A 19,501-nucleotide genomic window follows, 5' to 3' on the forward strand; every position below is an offset into this window, starting at 1 on the left:
ACACATTATCCCCACCCCACCATACTTTTCTTCAGCAGGGACAGGGAAACTGGTAAGAGTTGATGGAAATATGGATGGAGCCAAATACAGGGCAATCTTAGAAGAAAATCTGTTGTCTCGAGACTGTCTCAAAACTGGGGTGGAAGTTCACCTTCCAGCTGGATCACGACCCTAAACATACAGCCAGAGCTACAATGGAATGGTGTAGATAAAGGCATATTCATGTGTTAGAATGGCCCAGTCAAAGTCTAGACCTAAATCCAATTGAGACTCTGTGGCAAGACTTGATAATTGCTGTTCACAGACACTCTCCATCAAATCTGACAGAGCTTGAGCTATTTTGCATAGAAGAATAGGCAAAAATTTCACTATCTAGATGTGCAAAGCTGGTAGAGACATACCCAAAAAGACTTGCAGCTGTAATTGCAGTGAAAGGTGGTTCTACAAAGTATTCACTCAGGGGGGCTGAATACAAATGCACACCACACTTTTCAGATATTTATTTGTAAAAAAAAATGTAAAACAATTTATAATTTTCCTTCCACTTCATAATTATGTGCCACTTTGTGTTGGTCTATTACATAAAATCCCAATAGAATACATTTAGGTTTATGGTTGTAACATGACAAAATGTGGAAAATTTCAAGGGGTATGAATACTTTTTCAAGGCACTGTATGTATTTTTTTTTACAACTATCACATTTTAATAATTGAATACATTTTATTATGTTATGCTTAATATTATGGCTTGGTTAGAAGTATCTGATTGACTTGCTTCTGGTTAGACTTCTAGAGGTTTAATGACTGCAATTCATATTCTTCATTTATTGTCACATTGTTCCTTTCTGGACTTGCTATTTTTACATTTTTGTAAAACAAACTATGAAAAGTCTTAAGAACTGGTTACTTGGGTAAAGGATTATAAAGCTGTTTGGAACTGAATATAGTGAGGAAATTTGTCCATAAATCACAGCATGCTCATTTAAGTGTGTTCATCGAGGCTCATTGGCTCCTGCATTACCTATTGGTAGTAAGTAGTTTGATAGCAATTCCAATCAGAAGTATGCTAATGGATAGAAGCAATGCTAGTCCCCTCCGGACAATCAGCTGTTTAGTGGAAAGGATTTCACCTACAACATTAGTTGTTTCCATTGGTAGATCATCTTTTAACTCCAGTTGTTTTGTAAGATCCTCCCCAGGGGCCATGTTATGCATGGCAGTAGCATTAAAGCTGGAATCAGACATGGTTGTGCCCCCTGTAATACAGAAGCGTCAAACAGATATTATCATCATTATTATCCTATATAGGTATATGTTCAATGATTTCTGTAGGTAAGGCCCATGTATGTTTTTCTCTAGTGCTTATCAAGTTTAGTGAGACCTGCAGTGAAGCGGAGGGTTCAGAAAAAAGGATTGATAAATTTATGTCTGTCTTTCTTTGTCTCAAACGTGAGACCTCAGGGGTCTCCACCCAACAGCTTCCCCAAACTGCGTTGTGAAAAACAATAATGAAAAAATTGTAAAATAAAACTGTTAAAATTAAGAAATGTAAAAAAAAAAAAAAATCAAGGGCTCATTCTCAAAGGTTTCCTAGCCATACAAACACAGCCACACGTCCTAATTTGACAGGTGTACAAGAGTGGATGAGTGGTCCGGAATGCACCATGTCTGTGTTTGGGGCCGTACACCTGCACTCACGTGTCTGTCAAATTAGGACTTGCAGCTTTGTTCATACAGCTGCTGCATTCCCGTAGAGTAACGTAAGCTGCCTACACACAGCTCCAGCCACATGATGACACTGATTCACATTGTACAGGTCACAGCACCCATGTGAATGTGCCCCAAGACCTAATTTACACAGACGTTTATTTATTTACTCAATACAGTTATATCTTTTAGATTTAGCAGACATTTTGTAAGTTATGTTATGTTTCTATCTGCTAGTAATGATTTTAGTGTATTTTTAACAAAAATTTTGTTTTACATTTTTGGCGGAGGACGGCAGTCAGGTAAGCTGTACAGGGCCCCGTGATTTCTAACAGTAACCCTGGGTGCAGGCAGGCAGGTAGAAAACTTTAATGCAGAAGAGACATCATATGCCTTTTCTTTATTAAAAGCCTGTTTGCAAAAGAGGCTGACAGATGATGTCACGATTTCTGCTTCTGCCTCAGCCAGTCAGAGGCTGCTTTGTATTCATTCATAGAATAGAAATCTGGCTGTGAATGACTAAGCAGTGCTCAGCCTGACATGATTTTTTTGTGGGAGTGGGACTAAAGGTCCTTATCCCGCTGCTGGAACACAGCACTGTATATTGTATATAGCTGATGTTTCTGTTTCTTTTTACATACAGTCTATACAACCCAGCATGCACATCTGTTAGTGAAGGAAATAGTTAGTTTGGGCCAGTCACAGGAAACATGGAGTTAGGCTTTAAAGCCTACTTGAGTGCTAGGAAAAGTTTTTTAAATGATTTACCACCATCCCCCCTTAAGCTGATGAAGAATCCAGTGCTTTCTTTCTAAGGAATGAGACTTTTTTTTTACCTGCTCAGACTTTGTCCTTAAAAATAGGGACCTAGGACATGCACACTTGGTACCCAGGGCTAGCAAAGCCACTAAAGTTGAATAAAGGTACTGATAGGCATCTAAAATATATTGGCCAATCAAACCTAATATTGTCTTATTATTTACCCTTCCATTCATTTACAAAATAAGAACTGTCTTTTAATATGTATCAAATAATGCAGCAACACATTCACTCTTTTGTGTGGTCAACTTACCACTTTCCTCCAAGTCAAATGTAGATTTCAAAATATTGGTTTGTGAAATTCTGGGGTCAGGGACGTTCAATGGTTTCACTCCAGCTCTTATTCTAGCCTGCCATCATGAAATGTATAATTAGATACAATAAGTACAAAGAATAACCCATCATACAATATGTTGAAATGGGGGTTTCCATAGAAAATGGTAAATTCTGTGTTCCTTACACAGGCTGAGTAGTTTACTAACAAGAGTAATGCTGGCCACAGTTGTATTGAAATTCGACCAGTTCAGCTGGGTTTTTTTCCTTCCCTAACTGCCGGCAGCTACAGCTGCCGGCAAAGATCATTATATTCTGCCGGCTTCACTTTAAGTTTTTAGATGCACTTTAATGGTCGGCTAACAATAGGTGATTTCTCCAGTTATTGATGCTGCAGGTGAAATCTGAAAGGTAATTGCCTGAGCTACCTGCTATTGCTTGGGAATTGTCTTAACTTGCTGCTAACCCCAGCAGTTCTATGAGTCTCCAAGAAGTCCCTTCTTGGTATGGAGGTATTTTTGACTGCCCTGTCCTCCTAAAAACTAAGTGCCCTCTCAGCAGTCATTAACACTGTTGGGTGGGCATGGGGGGGTCCTTAGATGTGTAGGTTCACCTCCAACCTGTAGGCACTATGCCATTGCTACAGGTGCAGAGGAATCTTTCAGGGTCTTAGAGAAGCCAACTCTCTCTCTGACTGAATTCTGCAACCTCTAGAGATCTCAGCCTCCCATCTTGACCGGGAACCTTATAGGGTCCCCTGCATCATTTGGGTGTACCTGGATACTCACAGGCCAGGGAAAGATATTAGAGCAGGAAAAGGTTCCTAGTTAGTTGGGTCAGCACTGGGACAATGCCTGCAGTCTGGAAACATCCCGGTAACCAGATTTATATCTTGGGACTTTCACTAGCAGCATTACAGTGCCATCCCAGTGTACCACAAACCGCCACACCTCCAGCAGAAGCCATCCACTGACAACATAGGCCAGAGCCTGGTGACATTGTTTATACATAAACTGCCTTGCATTAGTGCCTTTGAGAACTGTCACTACTTATTACTGCTTTCTTATACATAACACAAGACAAATAATAGCAGCCGGATCTGTGAGTGTTCTTTCCCTGAATGGGTACTTTACACAGAAAAACATATGTAAACTGAAGCTTCGTGTTGGGTTGGAGCTTACACAGCTTTCAGGGGGCTCCATCAGATGAACATCAATATCGGGGAGCAAATGAAAGATCAATTTGTTATCTTTACCCTCTGCAACCTTTTCATTTTCCCTCAACCTTCAAAAATTAAACCAGTAAATAAAACAAACTGTGGCATGTGTTAATAATACAGCAATTAGGTTTAGGGGTATTATAACAGCTTGGCAAGCATAACACCTGAAAGAATCTAAGAGAAATTCATAATTTTTGTTACATTTATTCAAATAATTTAAAATGTTTTGAGAAAATTAGTTTATGTGAACCTTTGCTTTAGCCATGTAGGTTTGCTTAAAAGTTAATGATTCGCTTAACCACTAGCCTACTGGGCACTTATACCCCCTTCCTGCCCAGGCCAATTTCCAGCTTTCAGCGCTGTTGCACTTTGAATGACAATTGAGCGGTCATGCAACACTGTACCCATATGAAATTTTTATCATTTTTTTGTGACAGATAGAGCTTTATTTTGGTGGTATTTAATCACCTCGGGGTTTTTATTTTTTCTTAAACAAACCAAAAACTACTGAAAATTTTGAGAAAAAAATTTTTTTCTTAGTTTTTGTTATGAAATTTTGTAAATAAGTGATTTTTCTCCTTCACTGATGTGCGCTAATGAGGCTGCACTGATGGGCACTGATAGGCTGCACTGATGGACACTGATAGGTGGCACTGATGGGCATTGACAGGCATCACTGATGGGCACTGAAAGGCAGCACTGATACATGGCACTGATATATGGCACTGTCAGGCGGCACTTAATGGCACTGATAGGCTGCACTGACTGGCACTGATAGGTGGCCCTGGTTGGCATTGATAGGTGGCACTGACTGACACTGATGGATGACACTGAAAGGCAGCTCAGATGGGCACTGATATGTGGCATTGATGTGCACTGGTATGCACTGATATGTGGCATTGATGTGGCACTGATAGGCACTGGCACGTGGCACTGATCGGCACTGACAGCTGGGACTGATGGACTTTGACAGGTGGCACTGCTGGGGCTACACTGATCATCAGTGCCCTGATGATCAGTGTATATGTCCCCTCTGCGGAAAGCCGATTACCGGCTCTCCTCTCCTCTCGAGCTGTCAGTGCGACAGCTCGAGAGGAGAGAAATGCCGATAACCGGCATTTCCCTGTTTACATGTGATCAGCTGTGATTGGACACAGCTGATCACATGACTGAGCCGACATCTTCAGCTCTTTCCGTGATCGGTGATCCGCTGTGTCCGAGGGACACAGCGCACCACCAATCGCCGCGCTGTGCACTCCCTGAGCTGCGCATGCGTGGTGAGAATGGGAGGACGTCATATGACGTCCTCTCAGAACGAGAGAACCACCTTGTGCCCGTCATTGGACTATATGGTGGGCGGGAGGTGGTTAAATACATCCTCCCTAGCTAAACCTATTTGTGAGGTACTGATCAGCCAGCCGCCAGGCTACCACACAAGAGGAATGAGAGTGATTCAAATTTTCCCCATACCAGGAAGTACCAGGTATTCCTCTTCACTACCAGCTGCTGAATGAAGTTGGTAAGGGCTCAATGGAAAGTTAGGTATGTACAGATGGGGACTGGGGCAAGGATAAAGCAAAGGTTCACTTTAAGTCAAACTACAGCATCTTTTAACTGAGTAAGTTCATTACCTCTTCACAGACTTCGTGCCAGTTCATACAAAAGATATAGAGTAGAAAGGAGCAAGTTTGCAGTGACACTGCGCAAAATATTCCAATCCATAGACCTTGAAGACAGAACATGCATTTGAAAATATACAGCTATTAGCACCAAATGTTATGATAATTGCATATACATAGCTACATAGTTAATCTGGCTTAAAAAGACAAAAGTCCATGCAGTTCAACCATTAAAAAAAAAGTTAGAATCCTACACCCACAGTTGATCCACAGGAAGGCAAAAAAACCAGCAACTCATGATCCAATTTGCTCCTGCAGGGAAAAAATTCCTTCCTTATCCCCTGAAAGGCAATCGAGTATTCCCTGGATCAACTTTGAAAAAAGAAACAATTGAAGAAACCTATTAGCCAGTATGAAGAAAATAATTCAGATACAGTTATATCAGAAGACTTTCTGCCTTTAGAGTTAATGTGGAACTTTAGCCAGAAAGTTAAGTCCTGCTAGATCACATCAGGCTGACCCCTTTTCCGGAAATAGCTATGTAAAACATTAAAAATAAGGGCCTATACTGTTTAAAATCCTCTAAACACTCTGGATCCAGTCTCCCCCTACTCTGCACATGCTCAGTTGCTCTCTATTTATAGGGACTGTGCTGAATTTGTAGAGGCCGATCTGCTGACAGCCTAAAGATTTATGGTTGCTCAGGGGATCTGGGTTTCAGCAAAATGGCAGCCTCCAGTAAGAAGAAACAGGAGCAATGCTGGAGGCAATTTACAGCACACACATCTTTTAGTAACATAATTATTAATGAATAACGTATGTTTCTTTCTAAATAACATTCTTTTTTGTGGGTAAAGTTGTTATGGGTAAAGTTCCATTTTAAGCTGGGTACATGCATACAGCTAGCTTGTTGAACAAAAGAAACCTGGCGGATCCCTGCATCAAAATTGATTCATCAACAATTACAGCATTGTCAGATAGTTGTACACACAGACTGAATGTTGACCAGTTTCCGCTGAAACTGGACGATTTTTGGCCCATGTGTACGGGGCTTAAGTGTTGGACTATTTAGGAATATTTCTCTCCATTTATTAGGCCTTATGTACACATGAACTCACCTAGTAGTTAAACTCTCCTGGAAGCAGAAAAATGCTAAATGAGGCAAAAACGCGTGTAAACGTGCTACTGCGTTTACCCGCATTTAGCGCTTAAACATTTATTCACTTGATTGGCTAGAGTATTTTCCATTGACATGGATAAATGCCCAAGTGCTAAACATGGCTAACATTTAACTGTGTTTAGCCGAGCTTACACGTGTTTTTGCCGCATTTAGTGTTTTTTTGGCGAAAATGTTCCTTTCTGAATGCGATTATTCTGCATTCAGAAGTGGAATGTTTAACTGCCCCTAAACTCTGCTGCTCCTAAACTTTGGTAAAAGTGTATGTGTACATGGACACATAGACTTTTATTGAGTAGAGTTCAGGGGCTTTGGCAAAAAAACGCCAAAAGCTCCTAAACTCACATTTAGGAGCAGCAGTGTACATGGGGTCTGCACAATAACAGAATGCTATGAGGACACATTTATTTACCAGCTGCTGTAGCCAGACAGTACTGAGATTCCTATGCTTCTAGGCCCTATAGCAGTCACATAGTTTGTCATGGCTATAGTTAAGCCCTTGCCGCTGACTACTATTGCCTACTATTAGAACAGTTAAAGCAGGTCATGCTGCTGACTGGAAGGGATACCCCACCACCACTGTTTTTCCAGTGCTAATGTGATTTCTTTTAGGTTCAAGGCCCACTTTTGAAACCAGTTGTTGTGTGGACATGAAAATCAATCACTTGTGATGACTGTGAGTTCCCTTAGGGGTGATGACACAGCATACAACAAACACCTTGTTCCTCTATATCCAAAATATTCAGTATTGTCTGTCTTGTATATTGTGTCATTTGACTTCCATTTCTATACATTTTATTTTTGTTATTGTTCAAGTTTTGAGCTGCAAGAATTTCAGCAACTGATCTGAGGATCTCATTTTCCTGATCATAGGAGTGGGATCTTCATTGGTAATCAAGCACTTTTGGGTTTTTTCTGTTTCCCCCCAAACATCTTTTTAGGATTTATGTATAGCTCTCTAATTTCATAATAGAAATTCAGTTTGATTTTTGCACATCCCAAGACACAAAACAATTCCAAAAAGAAAGCAAAATCTTTGTATGGAATGAATTGTGTTGTACAACAAATACCAATAAACAGAAATGCAATTTAACAACAACGTTTTTATAGACTGTAAGCTGTAACGAGCAGGACCCTCTGATCCCTTTTGTATTGAAATATATTGTACATGTGCTGTGAATCCATTTTGGTATGTGCTGCGCAAACTGTCTGCTCTACATAAATCCTGTATATTATTCAAATTAGAAAAATGTAAACATATATTTTCCTCACTATTTTTTTATTCTTTTAAACAAATCAATTATTTGTAATAAAGAGATCTCAGAAAAATACAGGGGAGTGAATACACTAAAATTTGGCTTGCTACCAGCTGCTGATGTTAATATGATTAACGTCAAGAACCACCCCTGCAGGACCAGGCTGCTGTGGTCCCACAGGGCCCAGCACGGCATCACCACCCGACCCCCACACCACCCGTGGACACTACCCTGCAGCCTGGCGCAGCCGCTCAGCCTGAGACCCAGGCGCCCAGGTCTCCACCCGGAGTCAGCAGTGAACCCCCCGAGGCTCCCTACAGCGTCCCCTGCATCCGGTAAGCCACCTCCATCTCCATCCACCTCCATTCCCACCCCTGCATCCTGACAAGACTTCCCCATCTCCGTCCATCCTCATCTCTCCCCACCGGCTCCAAGGGACATCAACTTCGCAACTCCCACCCATCCCTCTCCTCCTCAAGCCAACCCTCATCCTTCTACCTGGGACCTCCACCTGGACCCTGAACACTGCCAAGCAAGTCTCCACAAGATCACGTGCATCCTCCCGCAAGAAACAGCCACACAACGCTTCTGATCCGACCACCCAGACACCACTCACGCCGACCCCAACCCAGCTTGACTCAAAGGACAAGAAACAGCCGCACAACGCTCCTGATTCGACCACCCAGAGACCACTCACACCGACCCCAGCCCAACTTGACCTAAGGACTAGAACATTAGCTGAAAGACATTACAACGATAAACCCCACTGCACGCTTGACAATCTCCAATCAAGCGCCCCTGGACACCATCCCTCCACACCCGATCCCCACTCCCTTAAACTCCAGCTACCGGAAGACACAGCAACGAGATACGCCACCGCATGCTGGACTATCCGCAGCCAAGCCTCCCACCGCACCTATCCGCCACCCCGTGTACCTCCCTAAATGCCTCTTCCACTCCTCCTCCTCATACTCCTCTCCTCCGTTCCCAAAATCCCTTCTCTATATCCCTCTGCTCCTCCCAAACAACTGCATATTGTGTCCTCACTGCTTCCTTCGCCCCTCTACGGCACCCACCACCTCCTAATGTTCCACCCTCCCACTGACCCGAACACCCCCACTGGTAGACTTACACGCTCCTGCACATCCCGCTCCCATGCCACCTTTCTCACCCTTCTTCTCCTCCTAACAGCGGGGGACATCTCCCCGAACCCTGGCCCTCCACCACCTTGCTCTCCCACACGGCACCCTCCCACTTCCACGTCCTACTATAACCCCCTCAACCTAATATCTGTCCCCCTGCTCCCTAAAACCACCCCTCCGTTTTTGTGTGCACTCCTGAATGCCCGATCACTGTGCAACAAGCTTACTGCCATCCACGACCTCTTTGTTTCCCGCTCCCTCAACCTCCTAGCGATCACGGAAACCTGGATCCAGGCCACTGACTCTACCTCCCCTGCTGCACTCTCCTATGGAGGTCTCATCTGGACCCACTCACCCAGACCCAACGGTCATAAAGGTGGTGGGGTTGGTCTGCTCCTGTCACCGCAGAGCACCTTCCGAGTCCTCCCAAACCCCCCCTCTCTATCCTTCTCTTCCTTCGAAGCCCACTGCATCCGACTTTTCTCCCCAACCCCCCTGAGGATTGCTGTAATCTACCGGCCTCCTGGACCCGTATCCTGCTTCCTTGATGACTTTTCCGCCTGGCTACCCTTCTTTCTCTCCTCCGAGCTACCCACCATCATCCTTGGGGATTTCAACATCCCTGTTAACACCGACAACCCGGCCACATCACAATTCCTCCACCTATGAATAGTTAATCCTCCTGCTCCGCTATTTCAGATATACTTTACGGGGCTGCTGCTGACACCCAATCCTCTCCTTTTTAGAAGGAAGAATGATAAAACAATATATATATTGTGTAGCGCTGCTAAGATTTAAAAACATAATATCCAAAAATGCATACCTTAATGTGAACCAAAATAAAATTACTTATGTAATATAACATGAATATTAGGTGATTATATCACTCAGTGATTTCTATAGTGAAATATGCATCATAATACAAGTGATTATAATATAAGTGCAAATATTACAATATTCAGTGCTTTCAATATACACACACAGTGTGTGGTGACAAATGTCCACAACAAGAAAGCAGTTTGACCAAGTGGAATTCAAAACAGCATGCACAACTTGTCAGTGCTGGTGATGGGTGAGAATCCTACAATGGCTGATGTGCCTGCTCACCTTCCCTCTGCGACCCACAGGGGCCAAAAAGCCTTTTGGATAACTCCAAGATCCTACTTGTTATCCACAATAGAAGTTACTTCACTGGCTCCAAAAGGGCTCACTCCTCCTCCTCCTACTTATCCTCCACGGACAGACACCAGTGTATATATGCTTATATACTCATATGGTTATGGACCATGTAATAAGAACACAAAAGATCCTCCATAGTGTATTACCGTAATGACATTTATTATAGGCAAAAAACCGCCAAGTGCAAACTCACATTTAGCTGGAAAAATACAGAGCATTAGTGACACTATCCATGGGCGTACTGCTGGGTCTCTGGAGTGCCAAGATGGCGCCGGACCCAGAAGTGCCGGAAATACCGGAAGTACGTCACCACGTTGCTATGTCTACGTGTTACGCCGCGCTTCACACAGCTTCGTCAGGATAGCGTGGTGGTGAGTCTGCTTCTACTTTGCAGGGAGTCCCAATGTTGATTGTTCAATTGCTTATGCAAAACATCGTGGCCATTTTGTTGAAGTCCCGATAATATGGGACACTGCGTCGCGGCCATTTTATTGTGGATCCCGTGCCTCTTTCTATTGAGTTTTGTCATGATTTTTGCCTTATATTACTACTAAAATTGAAACGCCCTGCTACCCATCATAATAACTCTACCCCAAATCTACTGTATGCCAGTGTTTGGTGGTATGATTGGGTCTAAAAACAATGATTAAAACTAATATTAAACTTTATTAAATCCTTGGATTGAATAGAATAAAAACTAAAAATTTATAAAAATGGGATAAAAAATTATAAAATAGATGGAACCCCAACTGACCAGACTGAAAAAGGGGGGGAATACATTTTGATAAAAAAACACTAATACCCGAGTGACCAGATATTTACAGTACATACATGTAAAGTGCTTACAGAATAATATAAAACCTCTAAAATCACTAATAAAACAATTAAGATCAAATTCTATGTTCAGCCCTCTGGGAACTTGAGTTTGCATAGTGTATATCCACTTAGATTCAAGTTTACTTAACGTACGGACCTTATGGCTCCCCCGCCAATGTTTTCTATACCGCTCAATTCCCCAAAATTGCAACTCCGATGGATCTTGGTTGTGGTGCATAGCAAAGTTAGGATACCCTTTGCCAATGTTGTGGACATGTTCTTTTATGCATTTCCATAATGCCCTTTTCGTGCGTCCAATATACTGGAGTCCGCATCTGCACTGTAAACAATACACCACTCCTTCGGTTCTACATGTAATGAAATCTTTGATTTCAAATTCCTCCTCAGTATTTTTGGACATAAAGGTAAGTTTTTTCTTATTATAGCCCCTAGTGGCCCTGCATGCGTAACATTTCCTACATGGAAAAAAGCCTTCTAAATCCAAAAAGGTACTCTTTTTGTCTCTAATCGGTGGGTCAACTACATTTCTTACCAGTTTATCCCTCAGCGTGGGTGCCTTCCTGTACACAAACCTGGGCTGCTGTGATATAATTTGTTTTAATATCATATCTGTAAAATTGGCCAATGCCTCCTAAAAATTTGTTCAACTTTATTATTTTGACTATTAAAATCCATGATGATAATAGGTTCATCCGTAATATTCTGTTCCTTTTCTTTATCTTTCAAAAGAGCTGATCTGTCCATATCATACACCTCCCTACTTTTCTGTTTTATTTGCTTCTCCACATATCCCTTATTTATAAACCTTTCTTCCATTATTTTTACTTGTTCTTGATAATCTTCTGCATATGTGCAGTTGCGCCTAAGACGAACAAACTGCCCCTTAAGTATATTCAAGAGCCAGGGAGGGAAATGGCAACTACCTAGGGGTATATATCCGTTTCGATCCACTGTTTTATAAAAGTTCCGTGTATATTGTGGATTCCTTGGTTAGAATTTCTAAATCTAAAAACTGAATACATTCTTTGCTTTGACCCCAAGTAAAATTAATATTTTTAATATTAGTGTTGAGTTTTTTTAGAAATTCTAACAAACCCCACTCACTGCCTTCCCATATCATAAAAACGTCATCTATATATCTCCTGTATACTTTCAGTTCTGTGGGGGGTTGTTGGTATATAGTCTCCTCCTCCCATTGTGCCATAAACGCGTAGACATAGCAACGTGGTGACGTACTTCCGGTATTTCCGGCACTTCCGGGTCTGGCGCCATCTTGGCACTCCAGAGACCCAGCAGTATGCCCATGGATAGTGTCACTAATGCTCTGTATTTTTCCAGCTAAATGTGAGTTTGCACTTGGCGGTTTTTTGCCTATAATAAATGTCATTACGGTAATACATTATGGAGGATCTTTTGTGTTCTTATTGCATGGTCCATAACCATATGAGTATATAAGCATATATACACTGGTGTCTGTCCGTGGAGGATAAGTAGGAGGAGGAGGAGTGAGCCCTTTTGGAGCCAGTGAAGTAACTTCTATTGTGGATAACAAGTAGGATCTTGGAGTTATCCAAAAGGCTTTTTGGCCCCTGTGGGTCGCAGAGGGAAGGTGAGCAGGCACATCAGCCATTGTAGGATTCTCACCCATCACCAGCACTGACAAGTTGTGCATGCTGTTTTGAATTCCACTTGGTCAAACTGCTTTCTTGTTGTGGACATTTGTCACCACACACTGTGTGTGTATATTGAAAGCACTGAATATTGTAATATTTGCACTTATATTATAATCACTTGTATTATGATGCATATTTCACTATAGAAATCACTGAGTGATATAATCACCTAATATTCATGTTATATTACATAAGTAATTTTATTTTGGTTCACATTAAGGTATGCATTTTTGGATATTATGTTTTTAAATCTTAGCAGCGCTACACACTATATATATATTAATTCCTCCACCTAACCTTCTCCTTTGCACTTGCACAGTGCATACAATCCACCACCCACTCCGACGGGAACATCCTGGACCTTGTCTTCTCCCATTTCTACGCTCCCCACAACCTCACTAACACCCCCTTTTCCTCTCTCTGACCACCACCTTATTACCTTCTCTGTTTCCTCGTCCTCTAACGCCTACCCCTCCAAGTGTCATACTACTACCAGCCGTAACCTCCGCAACCTGAACCCTGCCCCCCTCCACTCCGCAGCTGATCAACTCCATGACAGCATCCTCCCCCTGTCCTGCCCCAACCTGGCCATGACTGCCTACAACAACTCGCTGTCAGCTGCCCTTGACTCGCTAGCGCCTTTAACCACACATAACATCAGACCCCGACCGCTCCAGCCCTGGCAGACTGAACACACCAAAGCTCTGAAACGATGCAGTCGTGCGCTGGAGCGACTATGGCACAAAACCAGATCCCAACTAGCTTTCACCCGCTATAAATCTGCCTTCCACACCTACACCTCCTCCCTCCACGCTACCAAACAATCCTACTTCCTGACCCTCATCAAGACCCTCTCCTCCAATCCTCGCCGGCTCTTCTCCAACTTTAACTCCCTACTCTCTCCGCCCCCACCTCCACCCAGCACCTCACTTATTGCCCTTGAGATTGCCAATCATTTCAAAAACAAGATTGACACTATTCGCAGGGACATCGCCGCTGCTCAAACCTCCTCCCCACCCATCCCCTCTCACACAGCAACCTCATCACCCCTCTCCCTCGGCCTCACCACTGTTCTGACCTCCACCCCACCTAACATTCCTCACACTGAAGCCCCCTCCACATTCCACTCCTTCGACTTTACTACCATCGAGGAAGTCACCAAGGTCTTCTCTAATGCCCGCCTCACCACCTGCCCCCTCAACCCTATCCCCTCACAACTCCTACAACCTCCCTCCCCCTCCATCCTATGCTCCCTCACCCACATCTTTAATCTCTCCCTCTCTTCCGGCGCATTTCCCTCCCCTCTGAAGCACGCGCACATTACCCCTATACTTAAAAAGCCCTCCCTGGACCCCAATGACCCGAACAACCTTAGACCCATCTCCCTGCTGCCATTTACATCCAAACTCCTCGAGCGCTTAGTCTACAATCGCCTAAGCTCCCACCTCAACGACAACAGCCTCCTCGATCCCCTACAGTCCGGCTTCCGTCCCCTACACTCCACTGAAACTGCCTTACTCAAACTATCCATCGACCTGCTAACCGCCAAAGCTAACGGCCACTACTCAGTGCTCATACTCCTCGACCTCTCTGCGGCCTTCGACACAGTCGACCACCCCCTCCTCCTCAAAAAGCTACACTCCCTTGGCCTCAGAGACTCCGCTCTCTCCTGGCTCTCATCCTACCTATCACAACGCTCCTTCAGCGTTACCTACAACGCTACCACCTCCCCCTCACTCCCCCTCTCTTTTGGGGTCCCTCAAGGCTCTGTCTTCTGGCCCCTTCTCTTCTCCATCTACACCTCCTCCCTTGGCCAACTCATACACTCTCATGGCTTCAACTATCACCTCTATGCCGATGACACGCAAATCTATCTCTCCACCCCTCACCTTACCCCCTCAGTCTCCGCCCGAATCACAAGCCTACTGAACGACATATCAGACTGGATGTCACTCCACTTCCTTAAACTGAACCTCTCCAAAACCGAGCTCCTCGTCTTCCCCCCTGCCCGCACACCACCCCCCACTGACTTCTCCATCACGTCCAACAATGCCAACATCAGGCCCGCCCCACAAGCCAGAGTACTGGGGGTCATACTTAACTTGAATCTATCCTTCCAGCCCCAAGTCCAATCACTAACAAACTCATGCAGACTCCACCTCCACAACATGGCACAAAATCCGCACGTTCCTAACCCCGGAAACCACTAAGCAGCTCATCCACTCCCTCATCATATCACGACTTGATTACTGCAACTCCCTCCTCACTGGCCTGCCTCGCCACAAGCTATCCCCGCTTCAGTCGATCCTGAATACGGCAGCCAGACTCATCCACTTTACCAACCGCTCCGTTTCCGCCACCCCCCTCTGCCAATCTCTCCGCTGGCTTCCGATTGCCCAACGGATCAAATTCAAAACCCTAACACTGACGTACAAAGCTGTCCATTATACTACCCCAAACTACATCACCGACCTAATATCTAAATACCACCCAACACGCACTCTCCGTTCCTCACAAGACCTCCTTCTCTCTAGTTCCCTGGTCTCCTCCTCCCATGCCCGCCTCCAGGACTTCTCCAGGGCGTCACCCATCCTCTGGAACTCCCTGCCCCAACCCATCAGATAATCACCTACTCGCCTCTCCTTTAGGCACACCCTGAAAACCCACCTCTTCAGGGTAGCCTACCCCACCCCCTGCTAATTGCTGACCTCCTCCACTCTTCCTACCACTCTATCCCCCACAGCCATTTCCTCCTGTACCACTATCCCCTCCCTCCTAGATTGTAAGCTCGAAAGAGCAGGGCCCTCGAACCCCTTGTGTATCACATTGTATTGTTGTAGTACTGTCGCATGTTCTGTCTCCCATTGTAATGTACAGCGCTGAGCGAACTGTTGGCGCTTTATAAATACTGTATAATAATAATAAATTAAAATAGGACACAAAGTAATGTGTACAGTAAACTCTCATCCCTCCCATTAAACTATAATGTAGACAGAGGGTTCAATGAGCAAGTTAGAAAATGTATATTGGGTGTTATTGCACCTACCAAGATAACTGTCACTTGAAGTGCTGCAAAACCAAGATTTATTGATACTTCTATTGCCATTCGGTGATGGTAGTGCTTGACAGCAGTTCGACTATGCTTGCTATTAACAAATTATGGATACTCATAGGCCACATGGAACATCCATACTGATGCTATACATCCAATAGCTCTTAAAGTGTTAAAACAATGATTCCCCCTGCAAGTTAAGAGCAATGTAAACTTACCTTAAAACAAAACCCTCCAGCAGTGCTGTCTGTCACTGCTAACAGGGCTTCCATCTTCACCCAGTCTTTCTTCCTTTGCTTGAATGGCCAAGCCATGATAATACCACTCCTGAGCAAGAATACAGGAGCCACAACAGTGTGCATGCACAGTTGACATCACCGGCAGCAGAAGTAGTGAATATCTCCTAAACAGTGCACATTTAGGAGATATTCCTTATACCTACAAGTAAGATTTATTATAAACTTACCTGTAGGTACAAGTGAGAAAGTAGTGTTTACTACCACTTTAAGCTGGATACACACTATGAAGTTTTTTTCATTCAACCAGTGTGCTGAATGAAAAATCCTCAGATTCCTTCATCCACACAAGCAATGTGCATACAGGAATTTCCCCCACTTACCTACTGTATACTGACAGAGAGACTTTTCTCCTGTCAGAATACACTGAGCAGTTGATGATTGAATGCAGGTTTTCTAGCAGGACTAGCAGGACTAGGGACACACTTTTACTGCTTTAACTGGTTGAATTTCGATCTGTGTGTACTCAGCTTTAGGTGTTTGGGAAGCCTAAACCTATAAACAGAATGAAAGTTAACCTTAAGCATTTCTAGATGCCCTTTGCCAGTGAATCTGGAGGTGAATAGCTATTGTAATGATTGCTATTGTGTTGACATTGATAAGCCAACACCGAAGGTGTCTGGCAGCAACTTTGTCTACCTTCTATATAGCATAGCCGGGTACTCAGAAGAACTGGGAAGAGCAAGGGACTCCTTTGTGTTTTCCTGCCTACTCTCTTCTCTCCCGGCTGCTAGCTGTGCAGAGAAGCTGTGTGTGTGTGTACTCCTTTGCCCATAGTACAAATGGAGGAGGGATGAGCATGTTTTTTCCTGGGCTTTTGAGAAGAACTCTTGCTGCCAGGGACTGGAGCTGTACACACAGGGGCACCGCATGCCTTTGTGTGCCTACACCAGAGTGCAGGAGGACTGGAGCTGAAGTGACCAGCATGCTGTGTAACCAGAGTGCTGGAATCAAGCTATTGAGGATCTAGTGTTGGGACTGAGGTTTTTGAGGGCCAGATTCCTCATGAAAAAGCCAGAGCGACTGCCAACAGACAAGCGTCCAAACTAACATCTGCTGTATGCCAGAAATGTTGAGCAACTGCAGTTGTGTTTATTCCACTACTGTTTAGCAGATCAATACAACAAAAGACTGCCCATTTTCCTAATAATCCTAAAGCCAACCACTGGCTTACTGAAATGCAGATTTAAAGGGCTGGTGCAACACCATACAAATTGGGCCCCACCATTAGCCAGCTGAAATCTGCAAATTAAGCTCCAGATACTGTATAACTACCTCCCGGGGTACCCCTTTCATTGCTGTCCATTGTTTATACAGTTTACTGTTTACACTGCTCTTCATCAGTACTGTAGATACTAATTTGCTTTGCTCAGTACCAGAGTGATCTAGATTAATGGCCATATTATACCCTAGTATTCTCATCAGTTAGCATTGCATTCAAACAGACTCCTTTATTTGTTCATTGCATTCTTTGCATTGTCATTTATTTTGCTTTGTGATAATATACTTATTCCATTTACTACTAATTAGTCTGGTGCCTATTTCCTATATGCTAATACAGTTGAGGGTAGTATAATAATAACAACTGAGTTAATAGGTGTTTGCAGCTTATCACTACCAAATCAGCTGTGTCAGAGGGGCCGAAACAGTTCTCAGAGTTATGGCAAAGAACAGAGAACCTGTTATACCAAGTGGCTCCTCTGGGGGTGAGTGCTACACATACATGCTTTCAATGACCAAAACTGAGGGAGGTCAGATAATGCATGTCACAGGTTTTGATTATTCAAGTGAAATTGTCATAGATTGTAGTCTTTCTGAGAAAACTTTAAAGAATACAGTATGTAAACCCAAAATGTATTATTCCTGATATGTACCTGTTGTATCATGTACTTCTATGAAAAAGTATTCTGTTTTCTTTGTATTGCTTTTTTTGTGTGAAATGCCTGGTGTTCCTGACAGTCCCTCTGCTCTCATATTAAAAACTGATCGCACTAGGCATGAGGGAAAATGTGATCAGTTCTCTGCCTGTCCTGGAACTCCAATCAGACTTGTTTTGACACTCCCCCCCTGCACAGCCATTCACTGGGAAGATCAGTGTATTGCTGATTCTCTTTTCCTAGCGCTCTAAGATCCTTATGCAGCTGAGAACAGAGGGTATGTGACCAGTTATATAAAAGGAGAAGAAAGATATTTATATTGTTTTGTATACATACATGTTTTGCCTTTCATTTCTATTTTAAACTGAAGGGATTGTTTTACAAGGTGAGGGTTTACATATACAGTACCCAACCAAAAAGGGGAAGTTCTGCTTTAAAGATTGGTCCCCTGCTCCCCATTAAGGATTGGCACCTTTGGGGAGCGGGTATCCAAATTTGACAGGTACCCGCTCCCACTTCCGCTGTGATCGCCTAGGTGATCGGAAGCGGAAGTTGTCCTCCTACCCTCCATCCCTGAAGTCTTGTAGGACACATGACAGGTCCCAGAAGATGAAGGGGCCATTCAGGAGCACATCGCTACTCGTGCATGCGCAGTGGGCACCGCAAGCTGTCACAGCCGGGTGCCCACACTGAAGATGGAATACAGGATGGCTGATGAAATGGGCTGCGGCGGGGGCAACGCGGAATCATGGGACAGGTGAGTGGCTGTTTTTTAAAAATCAGCAGCTACAGTTTTTGTAGCTACTGACTTATTTTTTTACAGAGTGAGTGGAACTTCGCTTTAAGTAGATATAAACTCAATGATTAAAATATCATACTAGATTTAACATTAATGTGATTCCAAAGGTTGTTTTCAGCCTTTTCAAATGTGCAGGTTTCAATAAATTAATACCTGGTGATTCTGCCACAAATGTCCTTGTTCAGACACTTTCTCCTAATCAGGCCATAGACAGGTCGTTTATCGGCCAAATTTTCGTCCGCATGAAAAATCGGCCAATATTCACGCCGTTAGTGGGGCAATGCTGTTGGCAGTTTTTCGTAGATCTTCTTGTCTCTTTTTATCAGTCATGCTGGAAAATCCACGAAAAACTGACATTTTTCATAGACATTGGTGGCAGCATCTGTGACAGCAACGACCGATATTTCGTTTATCGGCCGACAATTCGGCCAATAAACGGCCCGTCTATGGCCAGCCTTAAGAGGTAACAACTTGTTTCTAGTTGTGCTCATTGTCCTTATACTTTGATAAGCAGCAGGTCACATTACAACCAATCTGTATCAGCAAAGCTAAATTCAGCTGATATTGCTGATATAA

The 19,501-nt window shown here is 43.6% G+C and overlaps 1 protein-coding gene across 2 annotated transcripts in view; it reads right to left on the bottom strand.

Moving 5' to 3' along the window:
- Window positions 1–1,017: 1,017 nt before the first annotated feature.
- LOC149469840 (multidrug and toxin extrusion protein 2-like) overlaps window positions 1,018–19,501 on the bottom strand; it is a 124,166-nt gene continuing 105,682 nt past the window's right edge. For both annotated transcript variants that reach the window (XM_089668439.1, XM_089668438.1), the window contains exons 15-17: window positions 5,650–5,744; window positions 2,780–2,876; window positions 1,018–1,256 (exon numbers count right to left, since the gene is read on the bottom strand). In XM_089668439.1, the coding sequence (XP_089524565.1) occupies window positions 1,018–1,256; window positions 2,780–2,876; window positions 5,650–5,744 (431 nt within the window). The remainder of the gene's footprint in view (window positions 1,257–2,779; window positions 2,877–5,649; window positions 5,745–19,501) is intronic.

Source organism: Staurois parvus, unplaced genomic scaffold (genome assembly GCF_062004578.1).
Source record: "Staurois parvus isolate SC_StPar_1 unplaced genomic scaffold, SC_StPar_1.0 ptg000058l, whole genome shotgun sequence".
Lineage (NCBI taxonomy): Eukaryota > Metazoa > Chordata > Amphibia > Anura > Ranidae > Staurois > Staurois parvus.